The following is a 22,550-nucleotide window of genomic DNA, read 5'->3' on the forward strand; positions in this document are numbered from 1 at the left end:
CCTACGCACAAGACCCCTAACCCACCCTATTCGGTTTGAGCAAGTGGATGGACCACTAATTGGGGGCACCCCAGCCACGAAAATTACTGAGTTAGTAAAGTTAATGATAGGCTGCCACTATGAATTCCTCAGATTCATCATAGCCCCAAGAATGCAGGAATCAATTATCTTGGGGCCTGCATGGCTGGACAAGTGGGAGCCTACAATAAAGTGGGAGGATGGCGTTAGAACATTGATTATTGGCTTTGGGCCGTTACCACCAGTGGAGCCAAAGGGTCACCCAGGGACAAATGAACCAAATAGCCCAGACTGTCCAGAACCTGCAGCACCTGCAGCAGACACAAAACCCCTAGGGATCCAACAAGTACCAAAAGACTACTGGGACTTGGCGGATGTGTTCAGTGAGGAAGATGTTAACTATCTTCCCCCTCATCGGCCCAGAGATTACGCAACAGACTTCAAACCTGGGGCTACCCTACCAAAGCCGAAAATGTACTCCATGACTCCCAAAGAGATGGTTGAATTGAGGAAGTACATCGACATCAATTTGGAACGGGGCCTTTTGAACCAGCAAAGTCGAAAATAGCGGCCCCAGTACTCTTCAGAGAAAAGAAAGATGGCGGTATTCGTCTCTGTGTTGATCTGTGAGCCTTGAATGCAGTATGCGAAAAGAACACCTATCCTCTTCCCCTCATGAAAGATATGTTGAACCACTTGGCTAAAGGCAAGATCTTCACCAAGCTGGATTGAGAGAGGCGTATTACCGCATACGAATCAGAGAAGGAGATGAGTGGAAGACTGCTTTTAACACCCCCCCCCCTTGGTAGCTTCCAATATAAAGTCATGCCTTTTGGGCTACAAAGAGCACCCGAATTCTTCATGCAGTACATAAATGAGGTGCTACATGATCACCTGTACACGGAGTACTCGTTTATCTTGATGACATCTTGATCTTCTCTGAGACCTGGAAGAACACGTGAAGCTGGTACAGCAAGCTACTTCCTTAAAACTTAAGACTTGCTTCCAATTTGTGTCTTCTGGCAAACTGCAGTTTTCTTGGCAAGAGATCTAGCTTCCGTCATAGGTCTGAGAGAGTTTCTTTCTCTTCCTTTCTTTCTCTTTCTTTCTCCCCCCCCCCTTGTCTCTCTCTGATTTCTTTCCCTCTCTTTTCCCTCTCTCTCATTCTCTCTTTCTCTCCATCTGTCAGATCCCTAAACGCGATACTGCCATTCAATTGGGAGGAGGGGGGCGTTGGCGTCAATGTATTGGCAACGTCTGGTGTTTAATGCCTAACGGAAGATAGCCATGGGAATTTATGTTTATTTGGCTCTCAGGACAGTTGATAAAGGAAACAGCTTCACACTTGTGTATTGGTTAGAATTTGCATGGGAAGGGTCACTACTGCTTTAATTCTACCTGCATTGCCTAAGGGGATTCAGATGTTGCTTTGCTTCTAATGGTTTCCATTCTTCTTAATTAAAAGTTCCTTTTGAAATAATCCGTTTCAAGAGTCTTCACTTTCTTAAGTTAGGAGAAGAACCCTTACACCATCATTTTCTCATTTCTCTATCTTTCGCTCTTTTTCTCCCCCTTTCTTGCTCTCATCTCTTTCGTGCACGCGTGTGCACGCCAGCAAAATACCCTCCTGGGCCGGGATCACAGCAGTGGGGATGGCGATTCCTCCTCCCGCTGCCACCACTGCGTGAGTAGTTGGAATGGGGAGCAGTAGCAGCTGCCATCCCTGGATGCAGGGAGGAGAGCCCTACGCAATGCAGGAGAGAAAGAGTGCAGAGAACATCAACGAAGATGATTATGAGGCTGGAAGATGAACCATATGAAGAACTGTTGCAGGAATTTCCCAGGTCTAGTCTAGTGAAAAGGACTAGGGGGCAATATTGATAGCAACCTAAGGGGCTGGCACAAAGAAGAGGAGGTGGATCTATTCTCCAAAGCATCAGAAGGCCAGACAAGAAGCAAGAAACTAATCAAGGAGAGAAGCAACCTAGAACGAAGGAGAAATTTCCTGACACTGAGAACAATTCAGCCAGTGGAACAACTTGCCTCCAGAAGTTGTGGCTACTCCATCACTGGAGGCTTTTAAAAACAGACTGGATGAAGAGGTATATGCCCAAATGGTAGGGTTTCCTGCTTGAGCAGGGATATTTGCACTGGAAGACCTCCAAGGTCTCTTCCAACTCTGTTATTCTACTCTCTTTTTTTACTCATTTATTTAATGTTTCTCTTTGTTTAGTTTTAGATCCTGTTGAAGAACAGATTGTGTTTTAGGTCATATTTATGCAGAAATATTGACAATTCAAAACAGTTCAGAAACTTCATAACTGATGAAATATCTAAGTTAATCAATTAAATTTTCACAGCTTACATCTAATTTTTTTCTGGACAGCATTTGCCATATGCTTGTGAGTCCATCGTCATTGTAAGTAAACCATTCATTAAATCTGAAATGTTATTATTCCAGAAGTAAGGGAGATATAGAAACAATATTTTTGACTAGGACACACACCTGGCCATTTGAAGCTGTTTCTTCAAATGGTAAGTGAACAAAGGATGATAGCCAAGCACGTGTAGAGTTAGTTGTGGGTTCCTAAACGGTTTACTACAGGTTCACTGAGAGGGCATTTTGCGTGCTCGCTGCTCGCTTCGCAGTTGATTAAAAACTGTTCTGCACATGCGCAGAAACATGCGGGCAACAGCAGAAGAGACCAGGAAACCAGTTCTGGGGTGTGGCAGGCCTGGGTCACTGCTGGTTCCAGAGACCTAGGCCACCATACCACTACCGGTTCAGCCGAACCAGTCTGAACTGGTAGGAACCCACCACTGGTGTAGAGAATGTTCAAGTCCCTGGTAACTACAAGATTGAGAGAATCAGATCTCCTTTTACAAAAAAGGTTCACGCAATGAATTTTTCAACAAGGTAAATGTAAACTGCAACTAGGGATATCATAGATTCCATCTAACAGAGTTCGTAACCCTGCAAGTACCAGTCAAGATTCACTAGCACTCTTAGCTTCCACCAAGAATTACTTTTTCACTTCGTGTTCCCATTCTTAAATTAAAAACTAGGGACTCACTTAGGAACTGAGACATGAAGCCTTATTTGGTAAAGCGTCAGTGAGGCGGATAGCAGATGTGTTGACGTCCCATCATACCAACAGCCCTCACCAGAAGAAGATAAAAACATGCAGAAAGAGGGATTTTCTCCCTAAGCAGTTTCCTATCCTATTTTCAATGGAATGGGATGGGTGGGATGGGATGGAACAGAACATCATAACAGAGTTGGAAGGGACCTTGGAGGTCTTCTAGTCCAGTGTTTCTCAACCTTGGCAACTTGAAGATGTCCGGACTTCAACTCCCAGAATTCCCCAGCCAGCATTCGCTGGCTGGGGCATTCTGGGAGTTGAAGTCCGGACATCTTCAAGTTGCCAAGGTTGAGAAACACTGTTCTAGTCCAACCCCCTGCTCGGACGGGAAACCCTTTCAGACAAAATTTGTATGCCCTTGAGCATCATACAGAGAAAGCCACATTCATGGCCAGATTGATTTACCCCACAAATTTAGTACTAGGAGCCAGGCTTAAAATCATACTGTAGTTCCCATGTCTGGATCTCCTGGAATTCCTCCGGGAGACCCTGGCTTTTCTGTACAATTAAGTGCACAATCTTTGTGGCAGCAAGACAGCCTATTGTGGGGTTTTTGTTATGAAAGAAAATCACCATCACCAAGTTTTAAGTATCAATCACTAGCATATTATACAAGTACTTACCAGTATCTCACCCTTTAGAGGTTGGCAAAATTAGTTGTGCAGGCAAAATAAGGAAAAACAGAATGAAGGGACAAAACAGTGAAAAAAATAAAATAATTTGAGTAGAGGGGGAAAGGGGAAGCAAAAGCATAAAAATGGTAGGAAAATAAAGGTAAAGTAGAAAAAACAGTAAAAGAAAAAAGTTACATGCTATTAATTATAACTGTACAGTGTTAATGTCTCATTACACTCTTTCCAAACAAGAATCAATATATGTTGGTACTATATATTGTTTATTTACTAACCATCATGCAACGTTAAGTTGCCAGTTTTGTGCCTCAAGACTGACAAATTATCAAAGGAATTCTATGGTTGCATTATTTATTTTCTCTATTTTTTTCTGTATAACTAGCATTGTTTTCTGATTATTTCTCAAAGAAACTGGAAATGCACTTTGCAGAAACAGTTTCAGTCTGAATCAACGCATACAGCAAAAAAACTTCCTAGAGGTATTGTACATTTTGCAATTGGATCTGCCTCCTTGTCATTTGCTATTTTCAGATGCTATAAGGAAAGAGCATCACCTCCTGCATTATTCAGTGCTATGCTCACAAGCCTATTCCATTTTCTGCAACTACATGTATTAATGTGCCCACTAGGCAGCACTGCGTGTGCAGTCACAATCTGCTGAAAGAGGAATGGATCAGTACCTGATTTGGAATTGCTCTTTTCTTATTCGCCTGGGTGTTCCTTTGCTGTGCACTGAAAGAAAAGGGACAAAGAAAAATAAATGGTGTTTTTTTTAAATAAACATGAATATTGCATGTTATTTCCCACCCAACAAAGCTAGCTTACATGTTAGCAATGCTCTAAGACAGCTAACAAGACAGTTGTGCTCTAAGTCAACAAGAACAAGTTCCCGCCAAGGTCAATTAACAAACATGCAAGAAAGGAGGTTCCAGTGCATGAAGAAAAATGTCACCCATAATTAAGCTAATATCAACCACATAATAGATCATGTCAGTACTAGAATACTACGTTAGAAGAGTTGTGAAACATTCCAAGTCTAAATGAGGGAAAGGGAAAAAAACTAAGCTGAAGCCTACAACTGCTTGCTTGCTGCAGAAACAGGTGGAAAAAATGGCTTTAAGAAAGAAGAAAGAGATGTTTAGCCTAGTTCCAAGCGGAATCTTACTGGAGCCCTTATTTTGCAGTGGATAAACAGAAAATCCATGTCTGGATGACAAAGAAGTAAGAAGTGCAGCAAGATCAGTAGACTGGATTGATGATTTTAGGGGGGTTTAAAAACTTTTTTTTTGTTTAATATTATTTTGTACTTACTACATTCTGTATTACAAAAAGTATTGCCTTAAGCATACTTCCAATTATTTTATTCCAATTCCATTTGAAATCATATTTTATTCCAATTTCATTTTAAATCGTATTTTATCAAATTCCATTTTAAATTGCTTTTATCAAATTTTAGTAATAGTTTCTGGGACTTTGCACTTCGATATGGCCCAAGGGCTGATCAATAAAGACTCAACGTTAAAAAACAATAACTTAAATAGAGGCACATTTTGAAATGTTTTTAGTTGGTAATCCAGCTGCTTCTTTAATTAGGTATAATCTCATTCTTAATTCTAACAATTTATGCAGCAATAACATTTTTTAATTGGACTACTGTCACGTGCCCTGCATGGAGCTTTCCTTGAAGAATATCCATATCCTTCAGTTGGCACAAAACGCAGCTGCAGCAGCAGAAGGCAATTGTGTGTGCTCCAACTTGCACACATACCTTGCTGTGAAAGTTGCCTTAGTTTCCACTTCGTTTCCAGGTCCAAACCAACCTTTAAAGCCCTATATTGCACACAGGACTAGTATATTTGAGGGACTATCTCTCCTCAGATGTATCCCACGAGGTCTACCGTGAGAGAGGCATGTTATGGGCTCTGGCAGCGAGGCAAAATTGTTCAGCAGGACCTAGGAAGAAAGCCTTTTCTGCAGGAAGCCCCACTCTGTGGAACGTCCCTCTCCCTGAGGTGAGGTTGGCCCCGATTCTGTTGGTCTTCTGGAAGGCCTTTAAAACACGGCTTTGTCAACTAGCTTGGGGTAGCTGCATGGCAAAGTGCAACCTGTTAGGATGGCTATATGACCGTTAATGGAGTTCATTCAATGTTGTATTGCCAGTTTATTAGTTTTTATTTTAAATTTAAATTGGCTATTTAAATGCTTTTTACTTGATTATTGCTACTTACATTGCCCAGAATCACTAGGTGGGAAGTTACACAAATGTGATGCACGGGTGGATGGATGTGAACCTCTTGCACAGTGGTGGAACTGCTACAGAAAAGGAACTGCACCGGCTTCTCCTCACCGGATGACACGGTGGTGCAGTGTTTAGAATGCAGTATGGCAGACTAATCTGCATTCCCACCGCCAGGGATTTGATCCTCACCGGCTCAAGGTTGACTCAGCCGCCCATTCTTCTGAGACTGGTAAAATGAGGACCCAGATTGTTGGGGGCGATAGGCTGACTCTGTAAAACCGCTTAGAGACAGCTGTAAAGCACTATGAAGCGGTATATGTCTACATGCTACCGTGATTGCTATCTCACTGGAGGCATTCACCCTAGCTAGCTTGGTGAGATGGGCAGATATCCTCAGAGAGAGGGGATCTTGCAAGTGCCCTAGTCCTGCCCTGTTCCTAGACACCAAGGTGATGGGAAGCTGGTCCATCTCCATCCGGAGCCTCACAGCCTCTGGGCACTGGGTGATCAGTGGGTACCTGCCTGTTTGACCTAGCCAGGTAAGGTGGATGGCACTAGGGATTCCTTCCAGTTGCGTCATCTGGTGAGATCATGCTGCGACAGCTTTCCCACAGCAGCCCTGTCCCTGTGAAAGAGGTTCTACCATGTGACTCAGCAGCCTCCCCCCTCCCCCCATTATTTAGAGATCTGCGCCCTGTTCAGAGGTGCTTGTGGTTTGTTGAAATTATCAAAAAGGAAGCACGTTTTTTCTGGGTGCAAAGCGTGGGAAGTTGGGAAAATGCGATGGGAGCGGCCAGTGATTGGTAGCAGAGCGTGGCGTGTCCTCAGCAGGTGAGAAGTTGAGCGTCTGACCTATGGCTCCTCTCCAAAGAGTGGCAACGTTTTTTGGGCAAGCGGGGCGATGACTTCAAGTTCAACAGAAGCGGAATGTGGCTGCTGGTGTGTGGCTGATGTTTCCTGTTCTGGCTCCCCAAGGCAAAAGGGGAGGGGGGAGGTGCGGCTGCAGAAGGCAACCTTATGTGCTTGGGGAGCAGCACCTCCCTTCTGGGTAGTGGCAAGGCACTCTACCACCACTGGAAAGGTGCACTTCATGGGGAAGAGCGGCCCAATTGCCCTAGCAGTGGGGATGGCCAGCCAGGGTGCAGTCCAGCACCCTCCTTTAGGGTGTGTGTGTGTGTGTGTGTGTGTGGCAGGGCAGTGGGTGGGAAGGCATGCCGAGGCACGTCCACCACCTCCCGGCACACAACCTTTTGCAAAAGCCAGCACTCAAGGCTGCGGCCCATCTCACCTGGTGCCTTCTCAGCGCACCAAGCCCAATGGGAAGGCAGAGCACATGGATTGGCTGCCAGGATGCATGGCTATTGGTCTCCAGTGGTAAATCGGCCGGGGCAATTTGTCCCATAGTGAATTGCCAGGGCGAGGTGGCAGGGGAGGAATGGTGGGGGACAACCCCATTGGGTCAGCTGGCGCATGGGGGACCGGGATGAAGTGGGAGGGCCAGGCAGCTGCGTCCATTGTCCCATTCTGTCCCATTTAATCTGTATGTATCACCAGAAGTTTTCAAACTCTGAGATACTAGAAAACTGACTAATTACATAGATAGAACTGGGAACCAAGCCCAGAACCAGCTTTAGCACTGCTCCCTCTTTGCCTGCATGTCTTATCTGACTTTTAAAAATGAAGTGTGATTGCCCTCATCCCTGACTCACCGTGTGAGAATTCCTGCCCTAACCTAAACTCTCCAAAAGAATAGTAGCATCTGTATATTAAAAGCTTCAAATACCAAATAAATCAACAAAACGCTTTTTCAAATAACATGCTGAATTATTTTGTCCATATAGTTGCAGATAAATTCAAGGCTCATGCATTCTTAACTGGATGCTCTGAAATAAATGGAGATCTTCAACTATTGCATGAATGCATAATTTCCAGAGAAGATGAACCATTATAAATAATTGTGTTCTATTTAATAAACCTCCAGATCTGTATTATATACAACCCAAGCCACTAAGTTTTGATATTCCACAGAACTTTAAATTAGAAGACAATTTACAATACTAATTCTAAATTGTGATCTCCAACTTTCAGAGGTAGAAACAGCAATTTAGGCACCATTTTCTTGGGTGAATGTCACTTCAAATGACCAAGTGCCCAATTCACAAGCTGTAAAGTACAGGTAATCATTGACTTACAACCACAATTGAGCCTAAAATTTCTGTTAAGTAAGACATTTGTTAAGTGAGCTTTGCCCCATTTTATTAGCTTTCTTGCGACAATTGATCAGTGAACCACTGCAGTTGTACAATTAGTAACACGGCTGTTAAGTGAATCTGGCTTCCCCGTTAATTTTGCTGCAACTGCAACTGTCATAACTGTGAGTCAGTTGCCAAGCATCTGAAATTTGATCATGTGAATTTGGGGCCACTACAATGGTCATAAGTGTGAAAAATGCTAAGTCACTTTTTTCAGTGCTGTTGTAACTGCAAAACGTCATTAAATGTACTGTTATAAGTTGAGGACTAGCTGTACTTCAGACAGTAGAAGCATTTCCCTTTTCTATGCTGCATAGAGTTTTAACCGCAGCCTTCAACTACGGATCATGGATGTGTGTCACACAATCGCTTTGTATAAGCAAGCTCAATTTAAATTTGAACCTGGTTTTCTGTTTATAATACCAGAAGTCTCAAAAAATGAGAGATAAAAGGTAAATAAAATATTAAGAGAGCCAGAGAATCAAGCAGCCATTAAGAAACAAAAGGTTCTGCTTCCTCTCTGTTCGAGTAGTTTGAAGACAGCATTTATATGGTTGGCAACAGGAAAGCTTAATAACTCAAAATTCGGGAAAGGAACCTAGTTCTGTCTTCCTCTCAGCTTTGGCAAAAGAAACTCTAATCTGTATTGAAATATAAAAATGCAAGCAACAGAAGGAATTGCTTCAACTCATCAGAAGAAATCCATGATTTTTTTTCCTTTCCTAATTTGCAGCTCAAACAAGTCCTTCAAAGAAATTATCTGACATGATGTGCGTGACAGATAACTAGCATTTTTTGCTTTTGGAGTGGATTTCTAAGAAGTAATTTCTACTGTTCAATTCCAAACTTCATTCCAGTGCAAGTCCAAATGCAAGATACTTCCAGCAAGTCTTCCAAAAGATTAAACAATTTGGATTATTGTCATAATAGAGACAAGCTCTCACAAGCAGATATACGCACCCAGTCACTATGTGCTGTTCAGTGTAACAGCTGGGGGATTTTGGACAGTTTCAAAGGCATCCAGAAATAAAAGTGAGGCAATTCAAAGAAAAACCAAGATAGATTAAAGGGGGGAAAAAAACCTCTGCATTAAGAAGGAAAGAAGAGAGATATGAATTTACATGCTCTAAAGAAAGTCATTCTCAGGCCATTTGATATGTTGATGGTAAATATTTTATTTGCAGTTCGCATAAGCCACATTATAAAAGTCCTTAGGATCATATCATAATATAAAAAAACCAAATCAAAGGGATTCAGGTTTTCTTTTATGGTAATCATTGATTTAAAAAGCAGCAACCTTTCAGACTCCTGTGCTGTACAGATTGCTATTTTAATACAGAGGGGGGGGGGAATACATTAACATATTTTACAAGTTTGCAAAAAAGTGAAAGTAAATTTTGTTAAAGAATATAAACTTGCTATACAGGTACATCAATAAGGCATTTGACATAGTAAACCACAGCTTCTTGGTGAGAGGGAAAATGTCAGTTGGCCTTACCTGAACTGCACGTCTGGAAGTTGGCGTGGGAGGAGTCACAGCTGGGTATTAACACGGCCCATTTGCCCGGAGACTGAGGTAGAATTTGAGGCCGCTCCCTCTACTCCTCCTCCTGACTCTCCAGATTAACCGATGGTTCAGTCGAAGAAGAGCCTGGGAAGGAAGGGAACAGGAAAACACACCATCTCCCTCCCCGGTCCCTGACTGGCCAGTAACTAACCAACTCAGGCGCCCTCATGCGCAGGAGCACACCGAACGGGTGGGAGGTGACTCCTCCCACGCCAACTTCAAGACATGCAGTTCAGGAAAGGCCAACTGACAGTCTCCGAAGTGAGGCGTGGGAGGAGTCACAACTGGGACATACCAAAGCTAGATGTCCATGGGAGGGATCATTGGGCCTGAGCCCCCCGAGCGTCCAGCACTCCTCCTACCAAAGGATGCCTCCACGGAGGCATAGGCATCCAGCTGGCAGTGTCTAATGAAAGGCGAGGGCAAAGACCAGGCAGCCGCTCTACAGATATTCTCGATGGGCGCCTGGGTGGCCCAGGCCGCAGAGGTGGCCGCACTCCTGGTGGAGCGTGCGGTGATGCCCTCTGGCACCGGGAGCCCTCACGCCTCGTAAGCCTTGGAGATGGCTAGCCTAATCCATCTGCTGATGGTGGCCGGAGATACCTTTGCTCTTCGGGTCGAGGGCTGGAAGGAGATGAAAAGCGCCTCCAACCGCTTGAGGACAGCCGTGCGCTTCAGATAAATACGCAGTGCCTTTCTTACATCCAGGTGGCGCCAGGACCTCTCCCTTCCCCTCGAAGGTGCCGGACAGAAGTCCGGAAGAACTACCTCCTGAGCCCTGTAGAAGGGGGAGTTGACCTTAGGCAGGAAGGCAGGATCAAGCCTGAGCATGACCCTGTTGTCGTGAAAGGTACAGAGATCCGCCCTGGCAGACAGAGCGTTGAGCTCGGACACGCTCCTGGCAGAGGTGATCGCTACGAGGAAGACCACCTTGAGGGTCAAAAACTGTAAGCTCACCTCCCTCAGGGGCTTGAAAGGCGCCTCCGTCAGCGCCTGGAGCACCATGGGAAGGTCGCAGGTATGGAAACAGTGGACCACCAGAGGGGCCAGAGATTCCTCTGAGGAACCTCTTTATAACCGGGTGCCGGGACAAGGATTGGGCACCCACCCCTGCAAGGACTGTGGCTAAGGCTGAGACCTGCATCCTGAGGGTACTGTGGGCCAGTCCTTTCTACAAGCCATCCTGGAGAAAGTCCAGCACCTGAGGAACTGAGGCCGATGTCGGGTCTACCTGTGCAGACCAACACCAGGTCGCAAAGGAGGCCCAGGTCGCATCGTAGATGCGGGTGGTAGATCTCCTTCTAGAAGCCTTGATGGTCCTGATGACCCTGGCGGAGAAGTGGGCCTCTCTTAGCTGCTCCCGCTCAAGCGCCAAGCGGGAGCCATTCTGGGTCCGGGTGCTCCAGAGTCCCCTGGTACAGAGCCACCTCCCCCCGTGGAATCCTCCAATGGGGAAAAGTCGACATCCCCACTAGGTCTGCGAACCAAGATCGCCGGGGCTAAAAAGGTGCCACCAGAATGACCTCTGCTCTCTCTCTCTAGCACTAACTTCCTCAGAACCCCAGGAAGGAGGGGAAGGAGGGGGAAGGCGTAGAGAAGCCCCGACGGCCATCTGCAGTGCAGGGCATCGATGTCCACCAACCCTCGAGTCGGGAACCACGAGATGAACCTCGGAAGCGGGGCGTTCAACGGGGAGGCGAAGAGATCCACTGTCGGCCGACCGAATCTCTGGCAAATCCACTCGAAGATGCTGGGATGAAGCTGCCACTCTCCATGGTCTACTGTCTCCCTGCTGAGCCAGTCTGCCTGTTGATTTTCCACCCTGGAGGTGTGTTCCGCCCGAATCGACAGGAGATTCCGTTCTGCCCAGTTCCCCCGTCGCACTGCCTCACTGAGTAGTGCAACGGAATGAGTGTCCCCCTGCTTGTTCACGTGGGCCTTGTCTGCCATGTTGTTTGTCAGAACCAGGATGCGCTGTCTGGCAACCGTCACCTTGAAGCGTCAAAGTGCTAGGTGAATCGCTCTGAGCTCCAGCCAGTTGATGTTCTTCCATAGGTTCGCGGGTGTTCACTGGCCCTGAGCTAACTGGGACTCCAGGTGTGCCCCCCAACCGAACAAACTTGTGTCTGTCGTTAGGACCAACCTATCTGGTTCCCTGAACAGGGAGCCCTTGGCGAGTGCCGGAGACATCCACCAATGGAGGGAGAGAAGCACCTGGGGCGTCATGAGGACCTTGAAGCTTGCGTCGCTTGTCCCGTCCCTCTGGTGTGGAAGCAGGAACCATTGCAGTTCTCTGGCGTGAAGGCGAGCCCAGGGCACTATCCCGATGCAGGAGATGAACTTGCCGAGGAGCCTGGAAAGAAGAGCTATGGGAACAGAGCGAGTCTTGCGAATCTCTCGAATCAACTCCACAATACTGTCCCTACGCTCCTGTGACAGAAACACCTCACACTCCATTGAGTCAATGATGGTCCCCAAATGTTGGAATCTGATGGTGGGAACCAGGTGGCTTTTCTTGAGGTTGATTGAGAACCCCAGGATTTGCAAGGTATTGACTGTGAGACCCAGATCCCCCTCGGCCTGGTCAGCCAATGTGGCTAGCACAAGGATGTCATCAAGGTAGCAATGTAACCAGACCGGGATGGCTCGCTGCCATGGCTAGTACCTCGGTGAAGGTCCTGGGGGCAGATGCCAACCCGAAGGGCCCTGTATTGATAATGGGTACCCCCATATAAAAACCTAAGGAACCTACGGTGATCTGGGGCAATCATGATGTGGAGATAAGCCTCCGTGAGATCAGTGGAGGCTAAGAAGTCCCCCTGCCTGATCCCCTCCAGGATAGACTTGAGGGAGGCCATCTTAAATTTATGGTAGACAAGCCTGGAGTTTGACAACTTGAGGTCCAAGATAGCCCTCCACCCCCTGAACTCTTGGGAACAACAAACAGGTTGGAATAAAATCCTGACTCTTTCTCCCCTTCCAGAGCCAACTCCACTGCTTTGATATCCAGCAGATGCCAGATGGCCTTGCGCTTGAGGGAGCGCTTGACCGGGTTCTTGGAGGAGGGGAAGATCCGGAATCTATTTGGGGGTTGGAAGCGGGACTCCAACGCTTGGACATAGAGGGAAAGTCCTTGCGCTTGTTCTTGTCTGGGATGGGATCCAGGGAAGCAGCAAATAGCTTGTCTCCCGTGTACTCGGCCCCTGCCAAATGCCATTTTGCCCAGGACTCAGCCTGCCAATTGTGCAGCCACGGCAAGCGTCTGGATGCCACAGAGGAGGACCACGCCCTGGAAGAATACTTAACCGCATCCAACGTGGTGTCAGCCGAAAACTGGGTGGCCGCCCAGTTTCGTAATGTCCTGCAACAGCCGCACGTCAGACGCCGGAGTCCGATCCCGGAGTTGTTCCAGCCATAGCAGGATAGACCTGTTGAAGAAAGAGGCTGCGGCAGCTGCCCTGATCGCCCACGTCACGGCCTGAAAGGTCTTGCGCAGGACAAGTTCTGCCTTCTTATCCTCCGCCTTCAGGCAGTTGGAGATATCCCCCGTCATCACTGCAGAGGAAGAGGCCAGAGCAGCCATTGGAATATAGCAATAGCAGTTCGACTTATATACCGCTTCATAGGGCTTTCAGCCCTCTCTAAGCGGTTTACAGAGTCAGCATATCGCCCCCACAGTCTGGGTCCTCATTTTACCCACCTCGGAAGGATGGAAGGCTGAGTCAACCCTGAGCCGGTGAGATATGAACAGCCGAACTGCAGAACTGCAGTCAGCTGAAGTAGCCTGCAGTGCTGCATTTAACCACTGCGCCACCTCGAATATCCACGGAAGGAACCTGTAGGGCTTGGGCGAAGGTTGCATTAAGATTGTAAAACCCGTGATCGTAGTTCCCTGGAGTGGGGAAGGTAGCAGGCTTAGCCCACTGCAACTTAAGCACCTCCAGGAAGAGGTCTGGGGTAGGAATCTCATCCTTCTCAACCTGAGGCCTGTGGAAAAGCCCCTTCTTGGTCGCCCCACTAGTGCTAGGCGTGGCAGCAGCCTGGTTAGGATCTGGGGTACTGTCCAGATCTGCCGCGGCTTTGGCTTTGCGCAGCAAGGAGCTGAACAAAGTGGGGAAAGTCCCGTGACAGCAGGTGCCTCAGGAGCCTGAGAGTCTTCGTCTTCAGAGAAGCCGATATCTTTCTGCTCCTCCTTTTCCAAGCCAGACCCTTCACTAGCCATTGAGGGGGAAGCTGATCTGTGCTCTCTGGGAGCTGCGGAACCGGGTTGGTCCGGATGACCTCGTGGGGTCCCACAAGAAGACTTTTGCCTAGACCCTTGAGATTGGTGTTGCAGACCTGTGGCAGAGCAATGGCTCGAGCAATAACATTCTGAAAACTCTCATAAACCTCTGGATAAGCCGGGGTGAGGCTGGGAGGCTCCAATACAGGCCTAGAGGCTGCAGATTGAGGTGCCGCCCTGTGGCCAAATGGATCCCCCTGGGCTACCCCTCCTGACAGAACCACGGGGAGAGCCCGGAGAGCCACGTAGGACCTCAGCCAAGGGAGAAGTCCTGCGGGGGGAACGCGATCTGGATGGTGAAGGGCTGATGCTATCCCTGATCCGTCTGCCAGCCGCCATGGTGATGCAAACTTCCTTGCTGGGAACCCTTTTCCTTGCAGACGTAGAGGTGCTTTTCTTAGAGGTGGATCTCCCCCTCATTACTGGGTTAACCCCCAGGAGGTCCCCTTACCCGGATCAGAATCACCTGGTGATCCAGCGGCAGCCGATCCCCCGCTCCTCGTGGCATCCGCCATCATGCCCCTACTCACGGTTCGCTGTCTCACCACCTCCTCTCTCAATTTCCACTGACCTAAGGACTGCTGCGCGAATCGGAGCTCCTTCGGTCTAACGCGCTCCGCAGCCAACTGCCAATCCGTGGTACAAAAAAACAGCCCACTGCTGAACAGCTGGGGCCCTCCCCAGATCAGCGGCTGAGCACAGGCCCAAAGATGCCGTCCTGGGCACTGGCGGTGGTTTTTGAGTACATGCGGCCTCTGTAACTGGAGCACCGATCCTTGCGCTCCGCCACATGCACTTCCAAACAATGGCCACCGTCCAAGATGGTGACCGTTGACCACGTGGCCTGAACGGCTGAGCCAGCTCCGACTGAGCCGCTCTCTTCTAATCTGGTCCCGCAATTCCCTTTACTGAAACAGGGAATCGCGCAGTGCAGCATCCTGCGGCGCGTGGCCTGAAGCCCCCCCCCCCCCTCACAACTGCCCAGCGGCTCGGGAGCTCCCCACTAGCGCAGCAAGTCCAGCTCACAGAGGCGCAGGTGGGAGAAGTGGGAGGAATAAAGATTAAAAGGAAGGAACAAATCAAGTAAAAGGAATTGCCTCGAACCAAATGGAGAGCCAGCAAAAAGAACTCCTTCTGGGCCGAAGACTGAGGTTAATCTGGAGAGTCAGGAGGAGGAGTAGAGGGAGTGGCCTTAAATTCTACCCCAGTTTCCGGGCAAATGGGCCGTGTTAATACCCAGCTGTGACTCCTCCCACGCCTCACTTCGGAGAGATGTGGGAGAGATAGATTTGTGAATGGATGACAAATCACGTTCAATGTGAGGTCCTCAATGAAACTACATCTACATGGAGGAAAGTATGCAAAAAGTTATGTCTTAGGCACAGGATTCCCCATCTTCATAAATTATTTAGATGAGGGGATAGAAGGGGAATTTATCGGATTTGCAGTCAACACCAAGCTGGCAGGAATAACTAACACTTTCTGATAGGCTCAGAACAATCTTGACAGACTTGAACGCTGGGTCCTATCCAACAAAATGCAATTCAATGGTAAGAAATGTACATTTAGGCAAGAAAAAAGCAAATGGACAGGTAAATAGATGGCACAACAGCAGTAACTGTGAGAGAGATCTAAAAGTCCTGATAGATAATCCCCAATGTGTTGCAGCTGCCAAAAAGCCAATGCAGTCCTAGGCTAACACCACTTTATACGACCTTAGTCAGATCACACTTGGAATGCTGTCTCCAGGTTTGGTCACCATGGTACAAAAAAGATGCTGAGAAAGACTGCAGGACAACAAACATTATTAGGGGACTGGAGGCTAAAGCATATGAAGGACGGTTGCAGGAATTGGGTACGTCTACCTTAATGAAAAGAAAGAACGGGGTGAAATGATAGCAGTGTTCCAATTGAGGGGATTGACTTATTCTCTAGGACAAGAAATAATGGGTGAGAGCTTGTCAGAGAAACATACAACCTAGAACTAAGGAGAAATTTCCCGACAGCAGAAACAACCAATCAATAGAATAGTTTGCCTCCAGCACTTGTGGCTGCTCCATCACTGGACGTTTTTAAGAAGAGGCTGGGCAGCCACTTGTATGAACTGGCATAGGATCTCCTGCTTGAGCAGGGGGGCTGAGCTACAAGACCTCTGAGGTTCCTTACAATTCTATTGTTCTGTTATATAAAAGCAGATGGAAGAATCAGTTACAGCAACAGTCCAGCCTTTTGCAACTTGCACTACAGCCTGAGCGGTTTTGATTGCAGAGGTTATGGTAGCATGTATAGAATGCAAGCAAGTTGCTGAGGAATTATGGCTATAGTGACTGAGTGGAAGAAAAAAGGAGGAAATTGGCAAAGTCATGTAGAACAGATGTTCATAGAAATAAGAAAACTGCCCAACCTACACTGCTGGGCAAGCTTTGGGTTAGTTAAATAATAATAGACTGAACAGAGAATCAGAAGTATGCACAAAGATGAAAAATAATTTCAATGGTCACTCTAAATATATTGTTTCATTCAAAAAACTTTAGACCATTCTGAGTAAATTATGTTCCAATTGAACAAAGCTCAAACTATTTCAAGAGAATCTTACTTCTTCATTTTGTGGGCTGTAACAGTGAAATGTTATTAGCATGGAATGTAAGGTACTGAAGCAAAAGGCAGATGTTTAATTATAAGAAGTTTTAAAAATTCTCAAACAATGGCAATAACAGTAAGTTTAAGACTATGTAAACATGGTATAGCATAATTAAACACTATATTCTATCAACGGTTTGATGCAGCTGGTCTGAGCATATGCATACAGTATGCTCAGAAGCTATAGCCACTAGAGTGCCATGAAAGTAAAGTATTATACTTTCTTTTGCCATCTGCCTGGAGAAAGAAACACAACATTGAATAGAGTAAAGAAGCAACAAAGTTTAAAAAAAATATAATAAAAAGGAAACTATCAAACTTGATAAAGTATTTAAGGGAAGAGAAAAGAGAACCCAACTATGGTGGACCAAATGTAATTTCCAATGATTCCATCAAGGAAATACATGGATAAACAAACAGAATAACTAATATGAACAAATCCCATAAATCTAGCTACAAAGCTGGTGGTGTAACTCTTGAGTAACAATAATTTAGGGAGAGTTGGAGAAATAAGAGAGACTAATCATAGAATCATAGGGTTGGAAGAGGCCTTGGCGGTCTTCTTGTCCAACCTGCCGCTTGATCCTAATCCCAACCATTCCTTGTCCTGCCCTCAGGTGCTTTGGAGAATAAGTCCACCTCCCCCTTCTCTGTGACAGCCCCTCCAATATTGGAAGACTGCTATCCTCTTGCCACTCCTATTCCTTCTCTTCAACGCAGTCGACATACCCTGTTCCTGCAATCGTTCGCTGTATGCTTTAGCCTCCAGATCCCTAATCATCTTTGTTGCTCTTCCCTGTTCTCTTCCTAGAGTCTCAACATCTTTTTTGTACAGTGATGATTAGAAATACACTTTTTTTGAAAGTGTATATTTCTAAATTTCTAAAGAGAATAGAACCCAAACTAAAATGTAAAACTATTTTTATCAATTTCAATTGTACTAAATCTTAACATCAAAGCTTCTTTACAGCTTAAAATCAAGCATTTTTTAGTTTCTACTTGATCTGGCTGAAAAACAGGTATTTAGGTACAGGAGATAATGTCTCCGGCATTTAGTGAAAAAACAGAGACATTATGTAGCCTACATGTTTTCTAGATCTTTATTAGATAGCCAACACTCACTTGGCAAATCCAATGAAGTCTTCGTGGTTTGTATTGATATAGGACAGCTCTATGTCAATCAACAGGAGAATCTGAAAAAAGAATGACAAGAGTTTCTCAGTTGCACGCAACATAAATTAAAGACTAACCCATCTAGTCTATTCTGCATTTAGAGAAGATCATCTATGGAGATTAACATTTAACATCTAGCCATCACTGTCCTATATCATTTCAGACAAATGATTGTCCAGTCATTTCTTAAAACCCACCAGTGATGAAGCGTTCACAATGTCTGAAGGGAAGCTGTTCCACTGATTAATTGTCCTCCTCACTGTTAGGCAGTTTCTCCTTAATTCCAGGTTGCTTGATTAATTTCCATCCATTGTTTCTTGACTTGCCCTCTGCTGCTTTGGGAAATAACAGCCTCTCAAATACTGGAATGCTGCTATCATGTCCCCCCTAGTCCTTCTGTTCTCTAGACTAGCCAAACACAAATTCTGCAACCGTTCTTCATATGTTTTAGTCTCCAGGCCTTTAATCAGTCTCTTTGAGAGTGGGCGGCATACAAATTAAATCAATCAATCAATCATCTTCTTTGCTCTTCTTTTTTTGTAATGGAGTGACCAACACTGGATGCAGTATTCCAGATATGGTCTTACTAAGGCTTTATAAAGTGGTATTAATACTTCACGGGACTTTGATTCTATGCCACTGTTTATACAACCAAGGATTGTATCAGCTTTTATGGTTGCTGCCGCACACGGCTGACTCGGGTTTAAGCAACCGTCCACTAAGATTCCAAGGTCTTCCTCACAGTTACTGTTTTTGAGCCAGGCTTCACCTAATCTGTACTTGTACCTTTGGTTTTTCCTGTCCAAGTGTAAAACCTTGCTTTTCTCCACATTAAACTTCATTTTGTATATGGTCCATTGTTCAAGTCTGTCAGGTTCTTTTGAAGACAGCAAAGTCTACATTTTGGACAGAGGGGACTGCTGGTTTGAAAGAGGGGGTCAAAATTCAACACCCCTCTCTTAAAAGAGGGGGAGGGATACGGCATCATCCATCTCCAGTCTACAACACAGTCCTTTCAACAGTTCCAAGAAGGCTCCACATCCATTTGCACTACTCAGGTGATTCTGAGGTCACAGATAAACCTCCAAGTTTGACTCTCTATGACTCTTTCAAACAATGCAAATGACCACCTGTCTGCAAGGAATATAAATCCTTCCCTTCCCCAACATCCAGTCAGAGCTGAAGAAGCTTGTTGGATGAGAAGCAAAACGACTTCAAAGAAAAACAAGAAAGTCCAGTTGCCTCTTGAGAAAGCACCTTTGAGATATCCTACTAACCTTATACTGGTTTGCTGGAAAAAATATTTTAAAAAGATCCTAGTCTAAGCTTGCATTTTTCTCTACTACCTCAGTTCCTAAAAGAACTACAGGAGAAAATGCAGAGAGCTGGTCTAATCCGGGTTTTTTTTGTGGCTTCAAAACCTGTGGGTATTCAATATTATCAGCACTGCCCTCAAACAGAAGTACTATAAATCCTACTCCATAGCCCTAGTCCAGTGTTTCACAATTGTTGAGCATGCTGAGGAGTTGGACCACACATCAACGTTGCTGAGACTGAAATTGCTAATCTAACAGTAATTTCAGCTCACTACAAATATTGAGAAACCAAGGAAGGGTTCATTTTGTTTTGAGAACTACCTGATCCTTCTATTCTTGGCTAGTCCAAAAGGTTATCTAGAAGATAATAAGGAAGCCGGTTGTTTACCTGGTCTTTAGTTCTTCCTTCACGTTCTCTGATGTATGTAGTAACAATTCTCTCTGTCTCTTCTCGCAACCTGGGATAGGAACCAAGCTAAGGACAATAGGATAAGACATCAGATCTCTGCAGCTTTAAGCACTATTTACACAGACACACAAGAAAAAAGGAAGATCTGGGTTGGGCTGTTTCCCTGTTTTATCACTAGGGAAGGATTGATTTACCTAATGAAAGCAATTTATTTTTACCAATTTAAAACAGATCTATTTTAATTTATTAATCTATTTTGACATAATATTAACCTAATACTCCCCAATGAACTTCTGGGAAATAGCCCAAGTTCCTTCAAGGGTTTAGTAGAAGAAAGGAGCAAACAGAAGACTGGCTTCTTAATATCACAGGGAGCTGATTGTTCTCTTAGACAGAGTTGTTCATTAAATATTGTATATATTCCAAAGCATCTTTCATGACATACTCATTTAATATAGAGGCAAAGGAAGTCATGTAAATTGTTCCTTTAGTTCCATTTCAAGTCGAACAGAACTATAGTTGCTGTGATCCAAGACACAGCATTACCTTAGGACCCAATTGTATAGCTGATCCATGTGCAATTAACTACAGGAAAGGAACATCTCAATTAATCAAATGAGTAACTGACCCAAATGAGTAAAAAGAACTAAGCTAATAATTAACTAAAGGAATGGAACTCCGTGTAGTATCCATTGCTTCTTATCTGAATACATTCAGGCTTTCATTTCATATCATATGAAGCCAAACTCCTGAAGTGTTATCAAGAGTTAGGGAGATAGCAGAAAAGTGGAAAAAGGAGTATAGACCCATTACCTTCTCTGAACACTTTTTAATGACCATGGCCAGCTCTGAGACCACCAGATCAACACACTTCAAACTGGGCTCTTTGAGCTTTATAATCTGTTTTTTCACTATTGCTTCAAAAGCCATATCAGGTGTGAAGAGCCCCGTCCTGCACCATGCAGAAAGTATGAACACAAAGGAGAGATTCCGAAGAATAGAGGAAAAATGACAGAGAGGGAAAAAGAGATTAAAAAGGTTAGTGGTGTGCAAAATGAAAAAGCAGCAGCACTTCCTCAAGAAGATCCTTCTTGAATTGTCAAAACGAGCAGCTCCCTTCCAAAATCTTTCAAAAATTATGCTCCTCAGCAGCCTCAGACAGGATTCAAATCCTGCAGCAAAAGGGACTGTAATCCAACTGGCTCATCCTTGTAAAGCAGGGTTTCTCAACCTTGGCGACTTTAAGTCCTGTGGACTTCAACTCCCAGAATCCCCCAGCCAGCATAGCTGGCTGGGGAATTCTGGGAGTTGAAGTCCACAGGACTTAAAGTCGCCAAGGTTGAGAAACACTGTTGTAAAGTATTTTATGTGATAATAGGTCTTCAGCAAAGGCATGGAAGTCCATCTCTTACTTGCTATCTTCAAAACTCATGAAAACTGTTTCAGTACAGTGGCAGGGAAGGAGGAGTTATGGCTGCTTCTCTGTGTGCCTACAGCTAGCCTACTGCTCTAGAGCAGGGTTGTCAAACTCACGGCCCGAGGGCCAGATGTGGCCTGTGGGGTGCTTAGATCTGGCCCGCGGGGCTGCCCTTGAAACAGCGAAGGACTGGCCCACAGAGCCTCTGCCAGAGAAAAATGAGCTCGGGAGGGCCGTGGCCAATCCTCCTGAGCTACCTTTCCGCTGGGAGAGGGCTGTAGGAGGCCACTGCAGTCAAAAACAGAGCATGTGAGGGCCATGGGCGTCCCTCCTGATCTCCGTTTTCACTGGCAGAGGGCTGCAGGAGGCCATCGCAGCCAAAAACGGAGCTCGGGAGTCAGTTTTCGCTGGCAGAATATTCAGGTCACAACAGGCGCCACCAATACGAGTGACGTCCAGCTAGCCATGCCCACACTGGTCCCCTGAGGTCAAACACAACCCTGATGTGGCCCTCAATGAAGTTGAGTTTGATCTAGAGCAGTGTTTCTCAACCTTGGCAACTTGAAGATGTCCGGACTTCAACTCCCAGAATTCCCCAGTCAGCATTCGCTGGCTGGGGGATTCTGGGAGTTGAAGTCCGGACATCTTCAAGTTGCCAAGGTTGAGAAACACTGCTCTAGAGCATAATCAGCCAACTTGGGCACATGGGTTACAAGCACAAATATAAACACAGAAAACAGCAGAAAGGCTTCTTATGTCAGAAGCATATTTTTAAGTATTTCTTCATGGAAGAGAGCTGTGCTAGAATCAACTTTTCACCTCAAAAGACTAGACTCAAACTCCCTTCAAACATTGTGCTTCGCAGAGAGTAATAGCAGACTTAAGCTTTGACTTGTGGCTGGCTGCCAATGTCTGAAAGCCATTTACCTAGCAGGCACCTGGGGCAAATAGGGGTGGGAGGGGGGGAGAGAAGGGCATTGGTGATGATTGCCACTTTTAATAAATAGAATTATTGACTTTCCACTTCTGGAATAGATAATCAGCATCATTACTGGAGCATGGAATTGAGTTATTGTGTGTCTGACTGAATCAAAGATCACAAGACTCACATAACTTACTGCTTTTCAATATCTACATGTATTCTCCATGTCAATGAAAATATTTGTGTAACATATATGTTTTTTATATGCAAAGCAAATGGTTTACTAAGAAAATTCCAGTACAGTATATAGGTCCTTATGTACATGATGGCTGTATCAGTAAACAAGAGACCTCTTTCAGAAATCAGCGCTTCAACTGCATTTCAGTGGTCACTGTTTGCACAGCCCTATTTTATCATTCTTATAATCTCTTCCTCTGTCATCTTGCCAGTACCTGTTTTCAGATTAAGAAGTTATTTCTGTAACATAAAAAAGGGACATGGTGGCTCAGTGGTTAAGACACTCAGCTTGTCGATTGAAAG

The 22,550-nt window shown here is 45.5% G+C and overlaps 1 protein-coding gene across 10 annotated transcripts in view; it reads right to left on the minus strand.

The window, feature by feature from the left end:
- The window catches only part of DNM2 (dynamin 2), a 75,232-nt gene that overhangs the window by 24,682 nt on the left and 28,000 nt on the right, over positions 1-22,550 (minus strand). For 2 of the 10 annotated variants that reach the window (XM_087711085.1, XM_087711083.1), the window contains exons 10-14: positions 20,485-20,623; positions 19,651-19,737; positions 17,896-17,966; positions 4,474-4,525; positions 3,785-3,796 (exon numbers count right to left, since the gene is read on the minus strand). In XM_087711085.1, coding sequence (XP_087567211.1) covers positions 3,785-3,796; positions 4,474-4,525; positions 17,896-17,966; positions 19,651-19,737; positions 20,485-20,623 — 361 coding nt within the window. Of the gene's footprint in view, positions 1-3,784; positions 3,797-4,473; positions 4,526-9,244; positions 9,275-17,895; positions 17,967-19,650; positions 19,738-20,484; positions 20,624-22,550 lie in introns of all 10 variants that reach the window. The other 8 variants (XM_087711080.1, XM_087711078.1, XM_087711084.1 and 5 more) reach the window with 6 other exon arrangements.

Source organism: Thamnophis sirtalis, unplaced genomic scaffold (genome assembly GCF_051295495.1).
Source record: "Thamnophis sirtalis isolate CommonGarterSnake01/CBP01778 unplaced genomic scaffold, rThaSir2_p1.2 scaffold_3, whole genome shotgun sequence".
Classification (NCBI taxonomy): Eukaryota; Metazoa; Chordata; class Lepidosauria; order Squamata; family Natricidae; genus Thamnophis; species Thamnophis sirtalis.